Source organism: Chiloscyllium plagiosum, chromosome 12, assembly GCF_004010195.1.
Source record: "Chiloscyllium plagiosum isolate BGI_BamShark_2017 chromosome 12, ASM401019v2, whole genome shotgun sequence".
Lineage (NCBI taxonomy): Eukaryota > Metazoa > Chordata > Chondrichthyes > Orectolobiformes > Hemiscylliidae > Chiloscyllium > Chiloscyllium plagiosum.
In genome coordinates this window covers 48,288,262-48,310,105 of record NC_057721.1, presented here as the reverse complement: position 1 = coordinate 48,310,105, position 21,844 = coordinate 48,288,262, and the positions used below count along the sequence as shown (strand labels likewise).

At 39.0% G+C, this 21,844-nt stretch overlaps 1 protein-coding gene across 1 annotated transcript in view; it reads right to left on the bottom strand.

The window, feature by feature from the left end:
- stxbp5l (syntaxin binding protein 5L) overlaps positions 1–21,844 on the bottom strand; it is a 546,595-nt gene that overhangs the window by 134,574 nt on the left and 390,177 nt on the right. The window contains exon 19 of the mRNA XM_043700990.1: positions 13,956–14,021. Coding sequence (XP_043556925.1) covers positions 13,956–14,021 — 66 coding nt within the window. The remainder of the gene's footprint in view (positions 1–13,955; positions 14,022–21,844) is intronic.

Sequence of the window (21,844 nt, the reverse complement as noted above, 5' to 3'; positions counted from 1 at the left end):
AGGAATATCTGTGAATGTGTGTATAGTGAAATGGTGATCACCTGTAATGTGACATGAACCCAAGGTCCCGGTTGAGGCCCTCCCTATGGGTACCGAACTTAGCTATCAGCCTCTGCTCAGCCACTTTTCGCTGCTGCCTGTCCCGAAGTCCACCTTGGAGGATGGTCACCCGAAGGTCCAAAGTCAAATGTCCTGGGCCACTGAAGTGTTCCCCAACTGGGAGGGAACATTCCTCTCTGTTGATTGTTGTGCAGTGCCCATTCATCCGTTGTTGTAGCTTTTGCTCGGTTTCCCCAATATACCATGCCTCAGGGCATCCTTGCCTGCAACATATAAGATAGACAACATTGGCTGAGTCACATGTGTACCTGTCACGTACAAGGTGGAAGGTGTCCCCACGTGTAATTATATATTTTTCTATGTCCACACTCTGATACGTCTTGCAGCGCCTACCATGAAAGGGCTGTATGGAGTTGTCCTGAGAGCCGGGCAGCTTGCTACGAACAATGATCTGTTTGAGCTTTGACGGTTGTTTAAAGGCAAGCAGTGGAGGTGTGGGGAAGGTCTTGGCGAGGTGCTCATCCTCATTGATAATGTGTTGCAGGTCTCGAAGAACTTGGCGTAGTTTTTCAGCTCTTGAGAAATCCTGAACAATGAAGGGTTTCCTGTCGGTTGCAGCATGTGTCTGTCTCTGAGGATGTCATTACGGTTCCTTGCTGTGGCACGTCGGAACTGGCGGTTGATGAGTTGAGCATCGTTCTTGTGAGGGCATCTCTGAGTACGTCTAAGTGCCCATCACGTTCCTCCTCATCTGAGCAGATCTGGTGTATGCGTAGGGCTTGTCCATAGGGGATGGCTGATTTAATATGTTTTGGGTGGAAGCTGGAGAAGTGTAGCATTGTGATGTTGTCTGTGGGTTTGCGGTAGAGTGTGGTTCTGAGGTGTCCATCCTTGATGGAGATTCATGTGTCCAAGAATGAGGCAGATAGTCGAGAGTAGTCCATGGTGAGTTTGATGGTGGGATGAAACTTGTTGATATCACTGTGTAGTTTTATCAGTGACACCTTGCCATTGGTCCAGAGGAATGAAATGTCGTCAATGTACCTGGTGTATAATGTTGGTTGGAGATCCTGCGGAGAGAAGAAGTCTTGTTCGAACCTGTGCATAAAGATGTTGGCATATTGGGGTGCAAATTTGGTCCCCATGGCTGTTCCATGTGTTTGGATGAAGAACTGGTTGTCAAAGGTGAAGACGTTGTGATCTATGTTGGGAACTATGAAGTTGGAGGCTGTGGGTGGGAGATCCCCTAAGGCAATGAGGTTGTGGATGATCTTGGGGATGATGGTTTGGTGATGAGAGGTCAGGTTGTAGCAGGAGGTGTCAGCTAGTTTACGTTATCTTCGGCAAGGTAGAGGTCAGGGCTCTAAACTACCACTGCACCTCCCTTGTCAGATGATTTGAGGTTGGGCCCTCTGCCATTCCTGCCACTTATAATCTGACCCCACCACCAAAATGGTATTTCCCTCCCAACCCTGTCTGCTTTTTGAAGGGACTTCTCCCTCTGTGACTCCCTTGTTAGGTCCACACTCCCCACCAACCCCTCCTGCACACATGGAATCTTCCCCTGTGGCCACAGGAGATGTAAAACCTGTCCCCACACTTCCCCTGTCACTTCCTATCAAGGTCCAAAGAATCATTACAAATCTGGCAGAGATTCACGTGCATTTCCTCTAACCTGATTTGTTGCATCTGGTGCTCCCAGTGTGGTCTCCTGTACATTGGAGAGACCAAGTGCAAACCCGGGAACTGGTTCAAGGAACATTTATGGTCTGTACACTCCAATCAGCCCCACCTTCCAGTTGCAGCCATTTCAACACTCCTTCCCACTCCCCCAACAACATGTCCATCCTGGGCCTCCTCCACCGTCAACACTAGACCGCTGGAGGAAGAACACCTCATCTTCCACCTCAGGAGCTTACAACCATACCGCCTTAACATAGAATTCACCAGCTTCCAAATCTCCCTACCTTGCAGCACATCCCAGGTCCAGCCCTTCCTCTCCACCCCACCCTCTCAATCTGTCCATTGTCCTTCTCACCTGTCTGGTGCACCCTTCCTTGACCAATCACAGCCATCTCATACCTGAATCCACCTATCGCCATCTCACCCACCTTTAGCCAGCCCCGCGCCCCAAACTATTTCTCAGTCCTCTTCTAATCCCCCAGTCTTGATGAAAGGTTCTGACCTGAAATGTTGACCCCCCTTCTCCTCTGATGCTGACTGACTTTCTGTGTTTTCTCCAGCTCCACTCTTTATCCACTCAAACTATATCAAGTTAAGGATCTGATGGTCAAGGAACAATTTGTAGTAAATGTCATGGGGCTCCCTGGACTCATGGCTGAACAGAAGCCAAACAAGGATCAAATTAGTTTAGTTTTTAAGAATAAGTTGTATCATACTTTGAATAAAATAGGTACCTGTGATTATTCTGAATTAACACAAATGTTTTCTGCAATATCAACACTGAACCACTCAAACTAAAAGAGCCAATCGGCTTGTGAGGATATACAAGTGTTGAGTTAGTCAATGATCAGCGTGCTCCATTTGAGTCAACGTACAAATTTATAATTGATGTACCTCAGAGTGCAACACAGCTTCTTGAATAAAATAGCTATGACTGACTCAACTCTGATGTTAGATGCTGAGGTGACTTGGATGAGACAAGTTGGTGTAGTGGACAGCCAAGAAGGTTACCTCAGAGTACAACAAGACCTGGTACAGATGGGCTGGTGGGCTGAGGAGTGGCAGATGGAGTTTAATTTAGTTAAATGTAAGGTGCTGCATTTTGGAAAGGCAAATCAGTGCAGGATTGATATATTAATGATAAGGTCCTGGGGAGTGCTGCTGAACAGAGATCTTGGAGTACAGATTCATGGTTCCTTGAAAGTAGAGTCACAGATAGACAGTATAGTGAAGAAGGTGCTTGATACGCTTACCTTTACTGGTCAGAACATTGAGTATAAGGGTTGGGAGGTCATGTTGCAGCTGTAAAGGACATTGGTTAGGACATGTTAGGAATACTGTGTTCAGTTCTGGTCTCGCTGCTACACGAAATGTTATGACATTTGAAAGGATTCAGAAAAGATTTACAAGAATGTTGCCAGGGTTAGAGGGTTTGAGCTATACGGAAAGGTTGAATAGGCTGGGTTATTTTCCCTGGAGCATCAGAGACTGAGAAGTGACTTTATAGGTGTTTATAAAACCATGAGGGGCATGGACAGGGTGAATAGTCAAGGTCTTTTCCTCAGGGTAGCAGAGTCCAAAACTAGAGGACATAGGTTTAAGTGAAAAGGGAAAGATCTAAAAAGGACCTAAGGGACAAATATTGCATGCAGAAGGTAGTGTATGCTTGGAATGAGCTGCCAGAGGAAGTGGTGGAGGCTGGTACAACTACAATATTTTAAAAAACATCTGGATATATATATGAATAAGAAGAATTTAGAGGGATGTGGGCCAAATGCTGGCAAATAGGATGAGATTAATTTAGGATATCTGGTTGGCATGGATGAGTTGGACCGAAGGGTCTGTTTCCCTGACTTAAAGCTCTGTGACTCTAAGTTCAAACAGAATATTGGACTTTCTTATCTTCCCAGGTAGAATCCTCATAACTGTAACTGATATCATGCCAAGTCAGAAGCAATTCTCAAATAGCAGAACTGAGGAATTAGACATGTTTGTTTCACCAATAATGTAATCACTGAGGAAAAATGAGGAAGTCCAAACCAATCAAAAGTTTAAGTACATCATAACATGCTTTAGCACACTGTTATTGGAAGATTAAAAAACCTGATTCTGATTGAAGATGTAGTGACATAACTACATGGAAGCCACCACTGGGAAGGAACAACAAATGTTCAACTTTTCATGACATTCTAAGGATGAAATTGCCTGTTTAGAGTTTCAGGACCCTGAAAGAGGCAATTACCTGTTTTAGCAATGAAGATATCCTCTGAAAAGGCAATCCAAGAGATTAAAGCTCTTCCAGGTGAAAGGGACCTCACACTATTGGGAAGAGAATCAAAGGCAATGGTCTTCTACCTAACAAACTATCTGTCTTCCAAGTCCAAAGTGAATGCACACAAGCAGAATTGTGAAACATGCAGGTAGCCTGAATTTGTAAAGTCAGAAATCTGTCAGGAAGATGGAGGTAGAGATAGTGTAATTATATGCAGAAATGTAAATTAATGATGATAAAGCGTTGTGTGAGGAGATGTATATGGGTTTGAAAAAGCTTAATATTTGGAATGCTGTAAGCATATGATGATGTTATGAATTTTTGGGCAGAAGAGCTTAAGATCTCAAAGGAGTAAGGTCTAACATTTTGTTTTCAAGTCACAGTAACAATGTCTGTCATATCAATGTAACCTGCAACTAGTTACTGACATGCAATAGATACTATCTTGCTAATTACAACAGGTTCTTTGAGTTAATCTGGGATGTGAATTCCTTTTACCACACTAGACTTAGTCCCTACACTAAAAAGAGGATGGTCATGGCATTCTTTATCATTAATATAGCTCATACAGGATAGAGAGCTGGCCTTGTGAGACAATACTGCCTTCCACTTGATCATAAATCTTCCTATTTGTTCTTCACTCCTTTCCTCTTCCCACCTCTGCTTGCTTAAAAGCTGTGTAATGCTAACATTTTCCAATTCCAAAATGTTCATTCTATTTTTCTCTCTAAATCTGTTGCTTGATCCGCTGAGTGTTTTCAGCATTTTCTGTTTTCCTTTAGCTCCATGCACTTGATTCATAACAAGGCATAACAAAAGCATGACTGCTATCTATTTTATTCTGCAATAAAGTTGATCAATATTGCTGACCCAGTGGAACCCATCTCCATTACAATCTTTAGAGCTATCTAGGTAGGATGCAATAGAGCTACACATTTGGCAGTTATCAGTTCAATAGGTCTCCTTATGTATATTTTTCAATCAACTTGTATAGAGATGTTATGGCACACCTCTGAAGCAAGTGGGACTTGAACCTAGCACTCTTAGTCCAGACAGCAGGACACTATCACTGCCCCACCAGAGCTTACATTTCTTCCTATAAACCATCTAATTGAAATTTATAATCTGGTCTAAATCAGGCATCAGAAGTAACTATCTAAATTGGCATGACTTTCGTTTCTGAACATAGGGTACTTAAGATGTCAAATTCAAAACACTCAAAAGAAAGCAGTTGTCCAGGATTTCTGGGGAATTGATTCTAGAGGCGGTTCACTTCATTGCTGCAGTTAACATACATGTACATTTGTAAAGTTAATAAAAATTAAGGCCACTTCTGGCTATTTTTCTTAATTATATTTATTTTATTATTCAGTTGGCATCTGATCCTGTGGAAACCAGACCACGGCACTATCTACTACATACATTATAGATGCTAAAATGTAGTGACCTAAATGCAAAGTCAAGTGGGTGAACAGTGCTCTGCCCTTTTCCATATTTAACAAAAAACTGCAGCTCATTCCCTAAACACATTCACTGCAATGCTCTAGCCTCCAAATTTTCCCACCACCATTTCCCCTCACATTGTTTCCAATATCTTGCCCCACCTTGCTTTCCAACCCTCACCCTCGAATTCTTTTCCTTGACCTATGTCCCTCATTATCGTTTAGCTCAGATATTGAACTTGGCATTCTGTGCATCTCAAGTTTATAGCAAACGAAATCACTCACAAAACTATAAGGATTTAAAGAGGGAAATAAAAACAAATTTTAAACAGTTTGCATGAAATTATGCAGTCTTGGGACCTTGTGGCACAGTACATACCTCTGGGCCAGAACGTTCAGCTTCAAGTTCCACCTTCCTTGTAGATATGTCAGATAGGGCAAGTAAAAATGACTAAATACTGGGCTCAGAACTTGTTTAAGGGAGTCTTTTGGTGTCATGGCAATCTGTCTGCCTCTAGGCCAGGAGATCTGAGTTTAACTCCCACCTAATGCAGTCATGTATCTTAACATCTCTGAAGAGGTTGATTAACAATATCTACACAGCAATCTTCAGCGAATCTTTACATGTCATTCATTTGATTTGCTCCTTCTTTGTGATTGGCCTTGCTGGCCCTTCTCTCTCATCTTACAGCAGGGGAATAGAACTAAAGAGATAGCATGTGCAAGTTGGGATAAATAGCTTACTTATATGCTGTGAAGCTTCTGTGGCACAATTCTGAGAGTGGTAATTGTATATCAATTGGGAGTTATATTCAGATGATGAACATCAACTGGAGGTCATTTGAACACCTATACATATGAATAAACTGAAGCTGTTATTGGGTTTTGAGAGGTGTTTTCAAAATGTGTGTATCTGCAATAAAAGCTTACAAGTGTAATGCCTCGGCTCCAGTTCTATCTTTCAGTGCCTGGATATCTACCGCGTAGAACAGGAAGAACCCACTAAATGGATTGACACAAACAGATCAACACAGTAATTTGTTGTAGTGGGGGAAGGAGATTCTAAAATAATTTAAACTAAGAACGATGGAAAATATAGCTTTGAATAAGTAAATAATTGTGCCAGTGGCATTTGTATAAGGGATATCTTAGCACACTCAGCAAAATAGCTGAAACTGAAGAAAATTAAATGAGCATGTGAGTATGCTTCTAGCTATATCTGTGTGTGGTAACTTTAATGCTTAGAGTTAAGCTTGCATAAAGAAGGATTTTAGTGAAGGGATTATAATATAACTGCATTTAATTATGTTAATAACTGTTAGACAGCTAAATATTCACCTAATATACTAAACATCAAATGAAATGTACCTATTCATAAAATTAGAAACTTTAAGTATTAGTTCAAGAGATAATCATAGTGGGGTGCCTTAACAAAAGTATTGGTCAGGTCACCACTTGACTGACAGATCCAAATCATAATAAAATTTTTTGATGAGAGCCTATGAAGATAAATATTTGTTTTCATAAGGGATTAAAAAAATTAAATGTAGTGAATGGGTGTTTATTAAAGAGTATTCTTTAAACAATGAAGTTATCAATTATAATTTCAAGCACTATTTTATTTCATTTCAACATAGGTCGTGAGGTCTGCTCTTGGTAGATATTGGATGTATTGGCATAGAAGGTATAAGAGCAAAAGGTTGGGCACAGGCTGGCATGCATTGGCACAGAGCTAGCACACTGGCCATAAAGGGCCTTGGGTGGGTACAGGAGCACAGGTTGACATAAGATTTAGAGGCTATGGCAGGAGTTGATGACAGCATGAGATGGCTTCGGCTGACACACATAGGGTATGGAGAGTGTATGGAGTGAGGGGATAAGGGTTTTTTTTTCTCAAAGCTAGGAAGAAGTGGTAGAGCACAGAAATGGGACTTTCTGTCGCTGTACATGGAGACCTGTGGCTGTCTCTAAACTGTTTCTGGGGATGACAGGTTTGACTCCAGTTATTAGCCAACTTCCTGGAATGAAAATTAGAACATCCGGGATACTTTCTCCCAAATCGGGAAATCTCTGCAAATTCAGGTCTAATAGTAAAATTAGACAATTCTTTGAAGGGATAAGGAGAAAGTATGCAAAAGTAGTACAGGAATTGTCACAATATTGAATTTTCAAAGGGTCTTTGATATGGTTAATAATATCATGATAAAGACCAGGGACTGCAAAGCCAGAATAGCTGAATGGATATTAAATTCTCTAAAAAACAGAAATCAGAAGAGGAGCAAAGGATAAAGGATAGAAAATGGTGGGTACTGGGAATACTTTTATTTATATTTTACGATACTGATCAGAATTTAGGAATAAAGATCTCAATATCAAAGTTTGCCGGTGATGCCAAGCTAGATTTATACTTAACAGTGACAAAAAAGAGCATCACAATACAAAAAAGCATTAGTGAAATTGAAGACTGCACTATTCAGTAGCAATGAACTCAAACATTGATATATGTGGTTGAGTCAAATATTTTGTTTGAACTTATCTCTGCCAAGTCACCTCAGCACCTAACATCAGAGTTGAATCTGACATAGCTATTTGTTCAAGAAGCTGTGTTGCACTCTGAGGTACATCAGTTATAGATTAGTCAACTGGCTCAAATGGGTGTGCTGTTCATTGACTATCTCAACATTTATTTATCCTCACTAGTCAGTTGGCTCTTAGTCTGAGCTCTCTTCAGAGTTGATATCATAAAAATTTTTTGTTAATCTAGTATAATCACAGGTACCTATTTTATTGAAAATATTAAAACAATTTCTTACGCTAAAATAACTAAATGCAATTGATTTTTTAGTGGCTGTTCAGCCATGAATCTAGGGAGCCATATGATATTTTCTACGAGTTGTTCCTTGACCACAAGATCCTTGACTTTATAAACTTTGATTCATTCTGCCATATGAAAAAAAAGTTGAAGTCAAGACATGCCTTCCTACTCCAGAGTGAGGATTCTCGATTGTGAAGTATGTATCGGTTGTTTTTGCTATGTGGCACCCTGTACATATAGATATCACTGAAGTCAGGAGCCAGAAATTGTCCTGATATCTGAGAATCAGCATCTATACCTTAGAAAATGGGATTCTGAATTGTGTTGTAAAGAAAAGGAATCTAGCAATATAAGTGAAAATAATAATTAAAAACAGCACCACAGATTAGGAAAACAATTAAAAATGCAAACAAAGCACTGCCATTTATTTCTAGGGACATAGAATTCAGAAGCAGGGAACCTGGTAGTTAAACTTGTACAGGATACCAGGCAGATCACATTTAGAATACTGTACATAATTCTGATCTCTATACATCAACAGGATATAGAAACACATAAGGAAGTACAATAAAGATTTGTAAGGATTAGAACTGAGATTACAGCTGTAATGCAAGATTTAATAGATTGAAGCTTTCTTCTTTATAAAAGAGACTTAGGACGAGACCTGACAGACTTTTTGAAGTTCTGAATAGTTTAGGCAGAGTAGAATTGAGAAAATGTTTTCATATAAGAGAAATTACAGGTTTTAATTACAAGATTATTACCAATATATTCAATGGAAAAGTAAGCAAAATATGTTTAATTTGTGGAGTTGGAATGTAGGTGCTTTCAAAAGGAAACTGCATTTGTACATGAGTTAAAGGGAATAGAAAGATTTGCAGAAAGGTTGAGATAGGTAGACAAAAGGTGACAAAAACACATATGGAGAATAAACACGAGCACTGATTAATTGAGGTGAATTATCCGATTCTACGCTTTATATTCGATGTAAGGTAATTCAATGTTATGATTCTACTTCCATTTACAATTCAATTTTCCAATATGATGGAATATACACCTAAAATGTTAATAATCTAAGCATCTGCTTTACACAGACTTGACAGATTTCTCAGATGTTTTCAGCATTTTCTGTTTTTCCTTAATCAGGCACTTAGTTCTTGTCAAGATTAGTACATTAATAGCAATGACTGGAATTGAGTATTCATGAATGAAGATGGTAGGTCTGTCTACATTCAGAAATTGACTGAGTTTGCACTACAAAAGCATTTGGGCTTCCGCTAATACTGCAAGTTGAAAACAGGTATTAGCATAATACAAAATCAAAAACCTTACTGGGAGAGGAAATTAATACATTTGTCAGGGCATTCTCAGGTCACATCTGCCTCACAGCGCCAGGGACCTGGGTTCAATTCAAGCCTCGGGCGACTGTCTGTGTGGAGTTTGCACATTCTCCCCATGTCTGCGTGGGTTTCCTCCAGGTGCTCCGGTTTCCTCCCACAGTCCAAAGATGTGCTGGTTAGGTGAATTGGCAATGCTAAATTGCCCATAGTGTTAGGTGCATTCGTCAGAGGTAAATGAGTCTGGGTGGGTTACTCTTTGGAGGATCGGTGTGGGCTTGTTGGGCTGAAGGGCCTGTTTCCACATTGTAGGGAATCTAATCTAATCTAATCTGTGTAATTTTGACAATAAATTAAATGTTAATATTTATTTAGTTTACTTTTTGCACTTTTCTTGATGCTTGTGTTTTGCTAAAACAAAACATTTTATTGAGGCTGCTTGTCTTGCAGTCATCAGGATAATTTGCAAGAAAACTAATGACGGGAAAACCAACATTTATTCTGAATGAGGGGAGTGATAATTAGTTAACACATTGATTCTGATTGGTAGAGGGACTACCACGAAGAAGACATCAGTTAACTGCTAGGCTGTTTAAATTTTAAACGAAGCAGATTGACTCTGATTGATCAAGTCATTGTCCTGAGAAAAGAACCAGCAAATACCTGTCACTTATTTTATTGAGCTGAAACAGGCACAGTCTGTGGTAGATATTTTTTCTGTTGCAAAAAACAGTATTAACATATGTAGCTTCCAGTGCATGTAAGTACACCACACTGTGAACTCAATTGGCAATCCTAAACTGGTTGCCAGCATAAGTTTTCATATACTTGGATTATCCATTAAATGTCTAATTGTAGAACTATAATCTCATCTTGTGAGTACTGTAGGTATGGGCTGGTTGGATGTGATAAGTAGCTTCCTTGCTGTGAATAGCTGAAGAGATTGCTGTTTAACATGATCCATCAAACTTTGGAACATATGGCCTACAGATGTGGCACCACACTGAGACCGAAATTCATATATCTTATTATTTATTTGTATGATAGGCAGCACGTCCTTTTGGCTTAATGGAACCAGTAGCAGCATGTCAGTATCAGTAGCAGCTTCACTGCTTGTTAAAACATCTGAGATATCTTAGTCTTACAGGTTAAGTTGAGGTGGACTGAGCCCTTTTCAGGACCAAGTTTGAGGATCTTAATGAATCTACATGATATGCAGTGAGAAAAGATCTGATCAGGGTAGCCAGTATCCTGCAGGATAGTTTTGATGATCCCTGTATTTGCACTAATTTTGCACAGTGGACAAATGGCTTGGGCTCTTTTTATGAAGTTGTCAATAAGGCCAATCTTGTAACATGTGAAATAGGAAACCTAGTGTGTATATTGACCAGTAAAATCGGTTTGCAGTAGATAGTAGAACAAAATACTTGTGGTTGATTTCCTAATCAGGAAATTGAGGCAAGGGTGCTCAATTGACTATTTCAAACATGAATTTGATGGCAGAATGGAGTCCATTAAAACATAAGTAAATTCTGACATACAATTGCAGATTCATTTATAGAAAAGTCTATCATCTACACATTGGAAATATGCAAGGAGTAAGAGTTGAGGTGCCATTCCATTGAAGACACACTTCTCATGGAATTCAACAAAGGTATTTGCGAAAGCTGAGTCTAGTGGGGATTCCGCATGTGGTGTTGTTAAAACTGATTCAATTGTATGGGTTTATAAGTTCAAAGAATACTAATTCATACAATAGTGGTGAGTTTAGATAGCCAATGATGCCCTAAGACCATCACATCTAGTCTTGAAAAGTGCCTCAGATTACCCTGAAGGGTTGATCTATCTATCACACAAATTAGCAACTTTGTGTATGAATTTCAGAACTGATGTGTTGCTAGATATGTATATCATATGACCTAAAGACAATGGGGTTGTATCAAACAGCATATCACTTCAGCTGCTTGTAACAGGTAAGGTAATGACCATACCCAACCAGCTGGCACTTGTGAAACCTGTATTATACCAAGCATTAGATATTATTCCACAATTGGACAACATTTGCTAGATAGTCCTGAGTGTGCAAAGAATTATGTTGACTACAAATTTAGGATTGTCAGTTAGGCCTTTAGTGGTACTTATTTGTTTGCATTGAAAGCTAAATGTCTTAATGCATAATGCCCTGTCTTTGCAGTGTAAAAGAACATGTAGACACACAGCACTTGTTTCAAATCAACAAAATAGGTGGCAGCCATTTGCTGGTCAAAGCAATATAATTAGTCAACTTGTGTGTTAAAATATTTAAACAAAGCCCGGCAATTAACAATTAATCATCATTAACTGGTGCATTCTTTATGGTAACACTTCTACCAATTAGTCCACATGCCAACCACTCAGCTCAGCCCTCTCATGTAGTATAAATGCTGATTTTTCCTTTTAAATTGGTATTCTCCTGAAATGTCTGGATAAGTTCCAGGTGTAAAGCTTTGACAAAATATGTCTTTACAGAATTTTAGTATTGCTGAACTACCAAATGACTATTGTATTTTTATGTCTTACTGCCCAGCAACTCTAGAGAAGATAGTCAGGAAAACAATAAATTATAAGATGTAATACTAACAGTGGTGAGCAATTGGGCATTAATATAATTACAGAAGGACAGATGAAAATTCTAATTAAGTGATCATAAAGAAAAAAGTCAGCTAATGACTATTACTGAACTAGTTTTATAGGTGAGCTGATACGTACGCTACATTCTAAAATAAAATATAAAACAAAGTTATACATTAAATTAAAAGTCAAATATTATACGTTCACTTTAGGTTGCAATACATTCACATTTGTTTTTCCTTTGGTTCAGTTTGATTTCAGGTCCTCAATCTCATTGGATGGGATTATTTCCAAAAAGATACAGTCAGCCTGATCAGTTTTTGTTCCATTAGCATTACAGATCAAATAAAGTGCATCTGCTTCAGAGGAGTGAAGCCAAGGAGAACATATACTATTTTCTCCAATCCTAATTTAATTAATATATTTGCTGAATAACCCACTTAGCTATGGAAGTATTTACAGTAGATGAAATTGGAGTACTTTAATGCATCTATTTTCAGTGGTCTTCAAACAGATGCTCATTGTCAGACTTCTGACTATCTCTGAACAATAATTACATTATGTGTGATTCACAAAGATCTTCCATAGATTAGGTGTATAAAATCCAGAAATCATTTAATAATCACAAATATTTAGTTACACAATTGCATACTCCGATGTACATTCAGAAATGCTAAATGTATTGGCACTTGATTATATGCTTTGTTTTTTTAAATCTAACTTAATTGGAGTTAATTTTGTTCTCTTCTTGGCACGTTATGTATTTATATCATGCAAAATTTAAATTGCTAAAACATTTCCAGTAGTAACTGAACGAATACAACCTTGGCATGTTAAACCTGAATTGGCATGAAAGGAGCTGACCAATTAACTTAATTAAGATTATTTTGCACTTCTACTCTGATTGTATGTTGCATCTTCTATATTATCAACCACTACATCATAAAAAGTCCCAGCTGACTATGAGAGCTGTAAAAGTTGGGAAACACTGGCAAGCCTGATACCATGCTCTGTACAATGGATTCAGCTTGATGTCAACTTAAATTACGAAGTTCATCTGCAGTATTGTCATCTAAGTTATTTCAAAATTCATAATGGAATTTGTTTATTGTGACTTCATGTCTGCTGCCCTTTTAATACTGCAAGGATTGATTATAATTGTTAACCTATTATTGTCTCTCTATACTGGAATTTACCTTTGCAAAGGACAGCAGCATTCGAGGTCTAAAGTAACTGATTCTGAATTTACAATGATTTTATCGTTAACCAAAATATCAGTTTTGCACATAACTCTTAATGAAAGATTTTCAACTGCCAAAGTGACAATTGCAAGAATCCAATGTACCAAATACTTCTCAACCTACTCAAAGTTTGGGCATATTATAGACCATACTTTTTTGTTTTAAGTTACTATATGGATAACTTGCCATATGGAAGAATACTGGTTAACTGTCAATTATACATATGTGAAAAATAAAAAGAAATTCAAGATGCTGTGACAAGATAAGCCCAACTGCTTTATTTGGAAAGCAGATTTTTATCCATGTTTTTTGAATGATCATTATGGTAAATTATGATCACTTTAAATTGGAAATATATCAAGGAGCAACATACACTATTTTCTTTTCAGTTGCAATTCAAATATTAATTCTGCCAGTTGGACCCCTGTGGCAAAATGATAGCAGTCATCCATTTAAAACAGAATAAAATATGGTCTACAGACATGCATGACTTACTCTGATAAGACGCACGGAGCCGTTTCAGTGAGTAAAAACTAGAGAGGCCACGCATGCAAAGAGTTTCTGTCAGCATGCCAAACCATCACCAGCAGCAGGCAGGCAGAGGAGAGAAAAACAAACAAAGGCTAACGTGAAAGGAAGTGGCACCTAGCTGTCAAGTAGCAAGAAGCATATAGGAGAAACTGATAACTGAAAAGTAATGTGTTCATTGTATGCATATTGAAGATAAAGCCATTCACCAACAGTTAGGAACAGTGGTATGAAAGTGAAACCAAGCATTAAAAATGACCAACACAGGCCCATACAAATAACTGGATACATTTATAAATATATATATCTGGATGAATCTACACATTTATATTAGTTGTGAAAATGAGATCATTTGTAACATTCTTTACACATGATAAGTATCCTCAAAGCTCCAAAATGATGGCCCTGGGAGTTGTGCATACTTTTGGGTAAGTCGTATTGGCTGTCATATTGGTGAAGATGTTTGTGTGCATGCAGTAAATGGCTGCTGGAAGTATGATCAGTCATCAAGTCGCACTGTTATGATGAAAGATCTGCCACTTGGTGCCCAAATGTACAGCTAACACCATCTCTTAACCTCACATAGCTGAATGTATATTCAGCAATAGGTTAAATCGCACACCACTGGCATTAGTAAAATGTATCATCAATATTTTTTCTTCATTCATGATATGGGCTACTAAGTGGTGGGCTACAAAATTTAATGCCCACTCCCAACTGTCCTGGAGAAATTGATGAAATGTCTTCTAAACCATTACCTTATGGTGTAGATAGACCCAGTAAAGTCAACCTAGCCACAGAGGCGCAAAAGCACTGCTATCTCATTAGAGAGAAACAATTATGGTGAGTTTAACCTGAGGTTACCACACCACAGGTGAGGGTGTGGTTAAAAGGGAGGAACATTCATTTTGATCTCAGCTGATACAGGAACTGAACCTGCACTGGTGGCCTCACTCTGCATTGCAAACTAGCTATCTAGCCAGCAGTTAGCTGGACAGCTGATTTCTGATACCCACAGTATGGGTTCAATTCCTGCTCCAGCTGAGGTTACCATGAAGGTCCTCACTTGGGGTGAGGACCTTGATTAGACTCACCACTAGTAGTCTCCTTCCAATGAGTGAGCAGCCCTACACTCTTCTGGGCCAATGGTGACTTTTCCTTGGTGGGGTTTCTTGGCTCAGCTGGCTGGACAGCTGATTTGTGTTGCAGAGTAATGTCAACAGTGTGGATTTAATTCTCGCACTTAATGAGGTTGCTATGAAAGACTCTCCTCAAACTCTTCTCTCACCTGATATATGGTGATTCTCAGGTTAAAAGTACTATCAGTCATTACTCTCTAATGGGAGAACAGCCAATAGTCCAGTAGACAATGGTGACTTTACCTTATTTTAGGTAGATCTGGGCTGTTATTAGTATGTAATCATGATCAAGACTTTGACCTAGTGGTGATGAAGGAACCCTGATATGCATGGTGGGGTCTTGGAGGGGAACTTAGAGTTGGTGGTGTTCCCATACACCTATTGCTCTTGATTTTAGGTTGGTGAGTTTGAAAAGTGCTGCTGAAGAAATCATGGTAAGTCTGTGCATTATATCTTTCAGTTGGCACATATTTCAGCAATGGTACATTGGTGATGAAGAGCACAAATGCATAATATGATTCATTGGTTGCCAGACAAGCCAGATTTCAATGAACTTCTTGAGTATTGTTGGAATTACACTCATTAAGACAAATGCAAAACAATAAGTTATACCTCTGAATTTTGTTGTGTAGGTGGTCAACAGGCTTTAGTGATTGAGTGGTGTGTAACTTAGTGCAGAATCCCAGCAACTTATCTTCTTTCGTAGCAAGAATATTAATGTGACCCATCCAATTACATTTCTAGTTAATGCTGTTGCTAAGGAACCGAGCACTGTACAGTCATCGACACATATTGCTGCTTCTAACTTTTAGGTGGAGGGAAGGCCATTGATGAATCATGGTTGAAAATGGTTGTGGAACTTTGTGGGACTCCTGTAGCTACATCTTGGGGCTAATGCTTGGCTTCCAATAAACACAACCATATTTCTCTGTGCAAGGTATGACACCAGCCAGTGGAAGGATCCCCTCAATCCCACTGACTTCACTTTTACTCGATCACACTTGGATAAATGTTGCCAAAGGGAGTCATTCTTGCTTCACCATTGGAATTCATCTCTTTCATTAATGTTTGGACCAAGGTTTTATTGGAGGACTGGAGAGGAGCTGAACCAGCAGAATGCAGGTCATTGCTGAATCAGTCCCAACACGTGACACCATTTTGCTGATGATTGAGAGCAGGCTAATGTTATTAATGGCTGCTTTTAATTTATTTATGTGCAGGATAGGTTTGGGCAATTTGCATACAGCAAAGTATAAATTGATGTTGCAGCTGTACAGAAAGTGTTTGGCTAGATATGCATCTAGTTTTTCAGTGCCATAGTGGGATAGTGTCAGTGTCCAGAATTTTTATTGCACTCAATATCTTCTGTAATTTCCTAATATCAAAGTCAATTAATCACCTTGTGCATTATCTTGATTGTCTTCTATGTGTCAATGCTTATCTGGTGCTTTTACAGAATGCTGTGCCATTGGTTGCATGAAAGCTACTCATGTAGTTCTGGGCATAGATTGTGTATTTCAATGTCTGGCAATAGATTGAGTTGATTTCTGACAGTCAATGGCAGGGGAGTGGCAAAGATGGAAGAATGAATGTTTTCCTCCTGAGAGATGAATAAAAGGGACCACATGCCAGGGAGGCACTGTCAGTTTCTTGAGACAATCCCCTGCTGTTGTAAGGATGTCTGAAGCTGGTAATTTGGCTTGTCAGGATTATCTTTGGATAGCTTTGCTGTCACTAACCCTTGTACTACTCATCCATGGGACTTAATAGTATTAAATGCTAAAGGATTAACCACTTCAACAGAAGAGGCACTTACGTGAGTACCGAAGAGTAGTTGATTACTTATTGTTAAGTAACCAACCTGCTAATTACAGTATCACTAGGTTGGAGGCATTGCTATCTCTTAAGAGATAGAAAAATTAGGTCTGTGCCATATAGCTGTCATTTGTAGAACTGACTATCAACTAATAACAAACTTCTCCCACAGGCAGTTATTTAAATATGAGTGGGTGGAGCTAGTCAAAAGATTTCAAGCTAACCCATTCAGGCCAATTGTCTTACACAACATGTACCTCTATCCACTCCTGCCTCCAAATAAGCTGTGTTTTACACATTACACAATTGAAAGTCAAAATATCAAGTTTTCAAGATTCCACCAAGTCCGTTTTACTAATGTAATTGATCTGGACGTTTGAGGATTCTTCCATACTGTGGATGTACTGGGTTAGAGAATTGGTATGTTCCTGTGTTGCAGTAAGTTCAATGACTTGTGTTCCACAACCGTAAGTGCTACCTCTTCTCTTTGTTACCTCACACTTCTTTCTATCTCTGTCTTTGCACACTCCTACCATGGCTATTGGTCTACCTTTCTCACTGTTGCATACAGCATCTTCCTTCAGTGGCTCTTCATTCATCTCATTCTCCCAAACTACTAAAACATTCTGCCCTGTGCACTTCCTACTCACTCACTGGGATCACCTTGTCACATTTTCTGCTCTTGTGTTGATGTTACCAGCTTTTCCAGCCACATTCATCTCACTCAATTCCTCCTTGTGATTCATTGGATGGAATGTTATAACATCGAGATGAGAGGGCGAAGACAGGTGGCTGATATTCATGCTCTCGATCCTCTCCAACCCCATACAAGGAGAAAATACTTGTTGCAGAGGACGAGGACTACTTGTGCGGATGTTGAGCCCTCCAAGTCAAAGCAACCAAATAGGCTTCATTGTGTTATATTGTGGCCTCTTTTCTCTAGTGCAAGCATCTGCAGTACCCACACAGCCTCCACCCCAAAAAGATCAGCTCTTCATCCAATCAGCTCTGCCTTCACCTCTGAGGAAGAAGTCGCAGATCCCTCAGGGGATGTATCGGTAAGGCTTTCTCCTGCACCGTCCATTAGCTCAAAGTGCTCCTCACTGGTGGACTCCCTTTCTAGATTAGCAGCATAATCAGGTGAGAATGTCACTGGCATATCTCCTCAGCTGGTCAAGGAAGAACCACGCAGGTCACTGGCACTCAGAGGACTGCTGGAGAGCAGTTATCTGCTCAGCCCCAAGCAAAGGTGATTCCATAGAGTCAACCATTAATAACTTTTGTGCAATCGCACAATTATAGGGATAGTAGGCAGCCTTGTCAAAGACTTGGTGGTGATATTGAAGGTTGAAGGAGTCCACAGACATTATCAGTAGCCTGCTGGCTGCAGCTTGCACATTTCTGGCTGGTTCCATGGACAGGTTAGTGGCTACTATAATAAGTCAAATGCAACAGAGTACCCAGTGCTGTCAAAAATACCCTCAGACCTGCACTCCATTGTTTAGCCCTCTGTGCTCAGTATTGACAGGACTCCTCACTGAAGAACACGAAGGAAACCAAAAATGCTCAGAAAGCATATGTGGCACTGTTGTCATTTCATTGTGCATACAAATATATATGCATTGTAAAATCATCACATCTGATTGACTGACTGTCTTTTTAGCAACTGGACCAATTTAAATGATTGGTCTGTCAGAGTTAAGCAGCTTCTTCAGACATCTCCAAGAAAACAGGAGTGATATTTGTCAGACATTGCTTATCTCTGAGACATATTCTGATAGAAACAGATTTCAGACAACCTTTTGCGCTTACATTCATGACTGCGATCAAGACATCTCACTTGGGTGGGGAGATTGTTGAATGCCAAATTAATGGCAACACTTTGTAATAGGTCCTTGCCTCCAAAGAGTGACCTGAAACAGCATCACAGTTGAAGTGTCAGCGAGCACCATGCTGCAGCATAAAGTGCTGTTGTCTTCTGACTTTTTCTGATATCAGCTATAATGATGTGGTGAGGTGTTCAGCTGATGTTGACTTCCACAGATGAAAAGTGGAGACGATCACGAGATATTGGTGAATGAAGGTGAGCATGAAGTATCAGAGAAACAACTGATGTGCTTCATCCATCAGGTAATCACCTGATTTTCAAATAGGGGATTGGTGGCATCTAGTTTGTCAACAGTGACTCAAAGAATCAGACACTGCATAGAAACGAGGCAAGATCAGCTAATAATTAGATGCAAAAATGACTGCCATCTAGCCATTGAAACCTCAAGGGAAAATCAGACTTTTTCCCTTGATAGCAATAATCTGATATTTTCATTCTCACCATATTCTCACTGTTGCTCCTGCTGCTGAAGGGCTATGAAAATTGTGCCCAATGTTTTCTCCTAAGAGATGGGAACTGATCTATGTTCCTTGGATGTAGAATGTACAACTGACCAACAGCAACCTAGAACTTTGTCCTCCTTCCAAAGACAGTAAGAGTTAACCAGGTTTCAGGGCCTCATACAAGAGGGAAGCAATGGCTAGTGGTATTATATCTCACTGTTCAGCCTGAGACCCAGGAAATGTTCCGTAGACCGGGTTCAAATCCCACCACGATAGATGGAGAATTTTAATTTATTAAAGATCTGGAATTAAGAATCTAATGATGACCATGAATCCATTGTTGATTGTCTATTGCCCTCTTGGTAAGGAAAATGCCATCCTTGCCTGATCTGACCTACATATGACACCAGACCCACAGCAATGTGGTTGATTCTCAACTACTCTCTGGGCTATTAGGGATGGGCACTCATCCCATGAATGAATTTAAAAAGTGACATGAGCCAATGTTTGGTCATGATTATTAATAGGTGAGTTCTGACAGTGTGGTGAATTCAACCGTGTACGAGGCTAATGGTGCAGTTGAGCATGGACTTATTAACTTCAATTGCTCAAGTGAAGTAATTGAACTTGTTGTGGTATTACATCCAGGAATCTTGGGCTCAATTGCTGGAACTGACCTGTATGACTCTTTATTCCCAGTGCTTTATAAATATGTTTCTGGAGTGCCTCCTGTCCAAATCCTACACCAAAGCCTCCACTGAAGTGTTGAAAGCCTTTGAGCTTGCTTTCTGCTTGTTTTGCTATTCTGCTATGTTTTCCAGACCAGAGTTGTTTCTGAAAGATAGTCACCACCTACTCCAGCCACAATGCACCATCCTTTTAACAGATACATGCTAGCTTTAAGTAGTATTAGCTACACATAATATTACCCCCTGCTGATGGATCAAGTCAATCAACATCATGGTTGATGATTACTTGCCTTTGAAAAGAGCATGTAGCTAAAAGTTAAGTATGTAGCCAGCAGTGCAATCAACAAGTTTGGTTTAATGACACAATGAGATCCCCAGGTCTGATTTTGATTGCTATAAAATATAGCCCCTAGAATTTAAATCTACCCCCACATCCCCTGATTTTTATTGAAAGTGCATGAAATGCAAATAAATCAAAGATAAATGCCATCATGTAAAGCTCCTGGAGTTCTTTTAGGTTAACCAGTCATAATTTTCGTTGGGCTACATCTGCTGACCATTTGTAGTCAATATTTATGAAATCCAGCCAATGCAATTAAAACATAATAGATATGTTTGCCATGTTGCCTACTTGATTTGATCTTTTCTAGCCAAATACCTCAGCAAGTTTAGACTGGTCAATTGATCTTTTAAAGTTATTTAATGATTAAGTAAAAACCGAAAAAACTGTGGATGCTGTAAATCAGAAACAATAACAGAAATTGAGTGTCACTCGAACCAAAACATTAACTATGATTTCTCCCGACAAATGCTGCCAGATCTGCTGCATTTCTATTTTTGTATCTAATGATTAATCTAGCTTTGTCTTGATATTTTCTGCTTGCCATTCATAACTATCTTAAAGACATACAATATCCAGAATAAGTTATGATTCACTGGCTGTCCCTGTACTTGATGGACATGTAGAAAATGTTTTACTTTTTAAATTGCTCTCTCAACTGTCTTTTGAATTTTATTTTAATCTTGCAAATATAGTAATACCTTTAACACTGTATTTTTAATTTTTAAAATTGATTTAGAGCATCATGTGAATCATAAGTTTTTATCATGTCAGTGTCATAATATTTACTATATTGCTTTCAAACAAGAAGTTGGTGTTAATTTACTTCTTAGCCAGATGCTTATGTTTGGTTCTGAAAAATGGCTTACACCTATGTCTTTCTGATTCCATGACAATTCATAAAAAAGGATGCACTTATGAAATTTAGCACAATCAAACTTGTGGTGCTTTTTTTAAAGGACACAATTATTCGATAATTTCTGAATAGATTTAAATTTCATTTGGTGTTTCTGAACTTGATTTTAAAACAATGTAACTTTAAAAAAATATTCAAGTGTTCTTACTTGCTCCAAACATTTATGAGTGTTTATCCCTTTCCTAACAAGGTCACATGAGTCTTCATTCTTCTTCAATCAGGAGGGTTGGAGGTTCCAAAAAGCACATACTTTTATGATCAACTTGATGCAACTTCATGATTAATCAAAATCAGTAGGTTTATTGTCAGCAGAAATATAGAGAGAAGTTAAATCAGCACTGCTTAACCAAAATAAGAAACTACACTGCTGATGGAAAGGGTCCAATGACACTTTCAGTTGCAATGGATCACTTTATTAGAGTGAAATATGTTTTCACTATGCAAATAACAACATACTCATATTTAGAACTGATTCATAAACTAACTTTTTGGCTGATACATTTCTGTAAATAAATGAAATAAACTTCTGTATCCAGATACATTGTGTGCCCAGTAATCTGGTTGAATACTATGAGAATCAGACAGTTCAAAGATGTGGCTGCATAAATACCATGTTGCAAAACAAC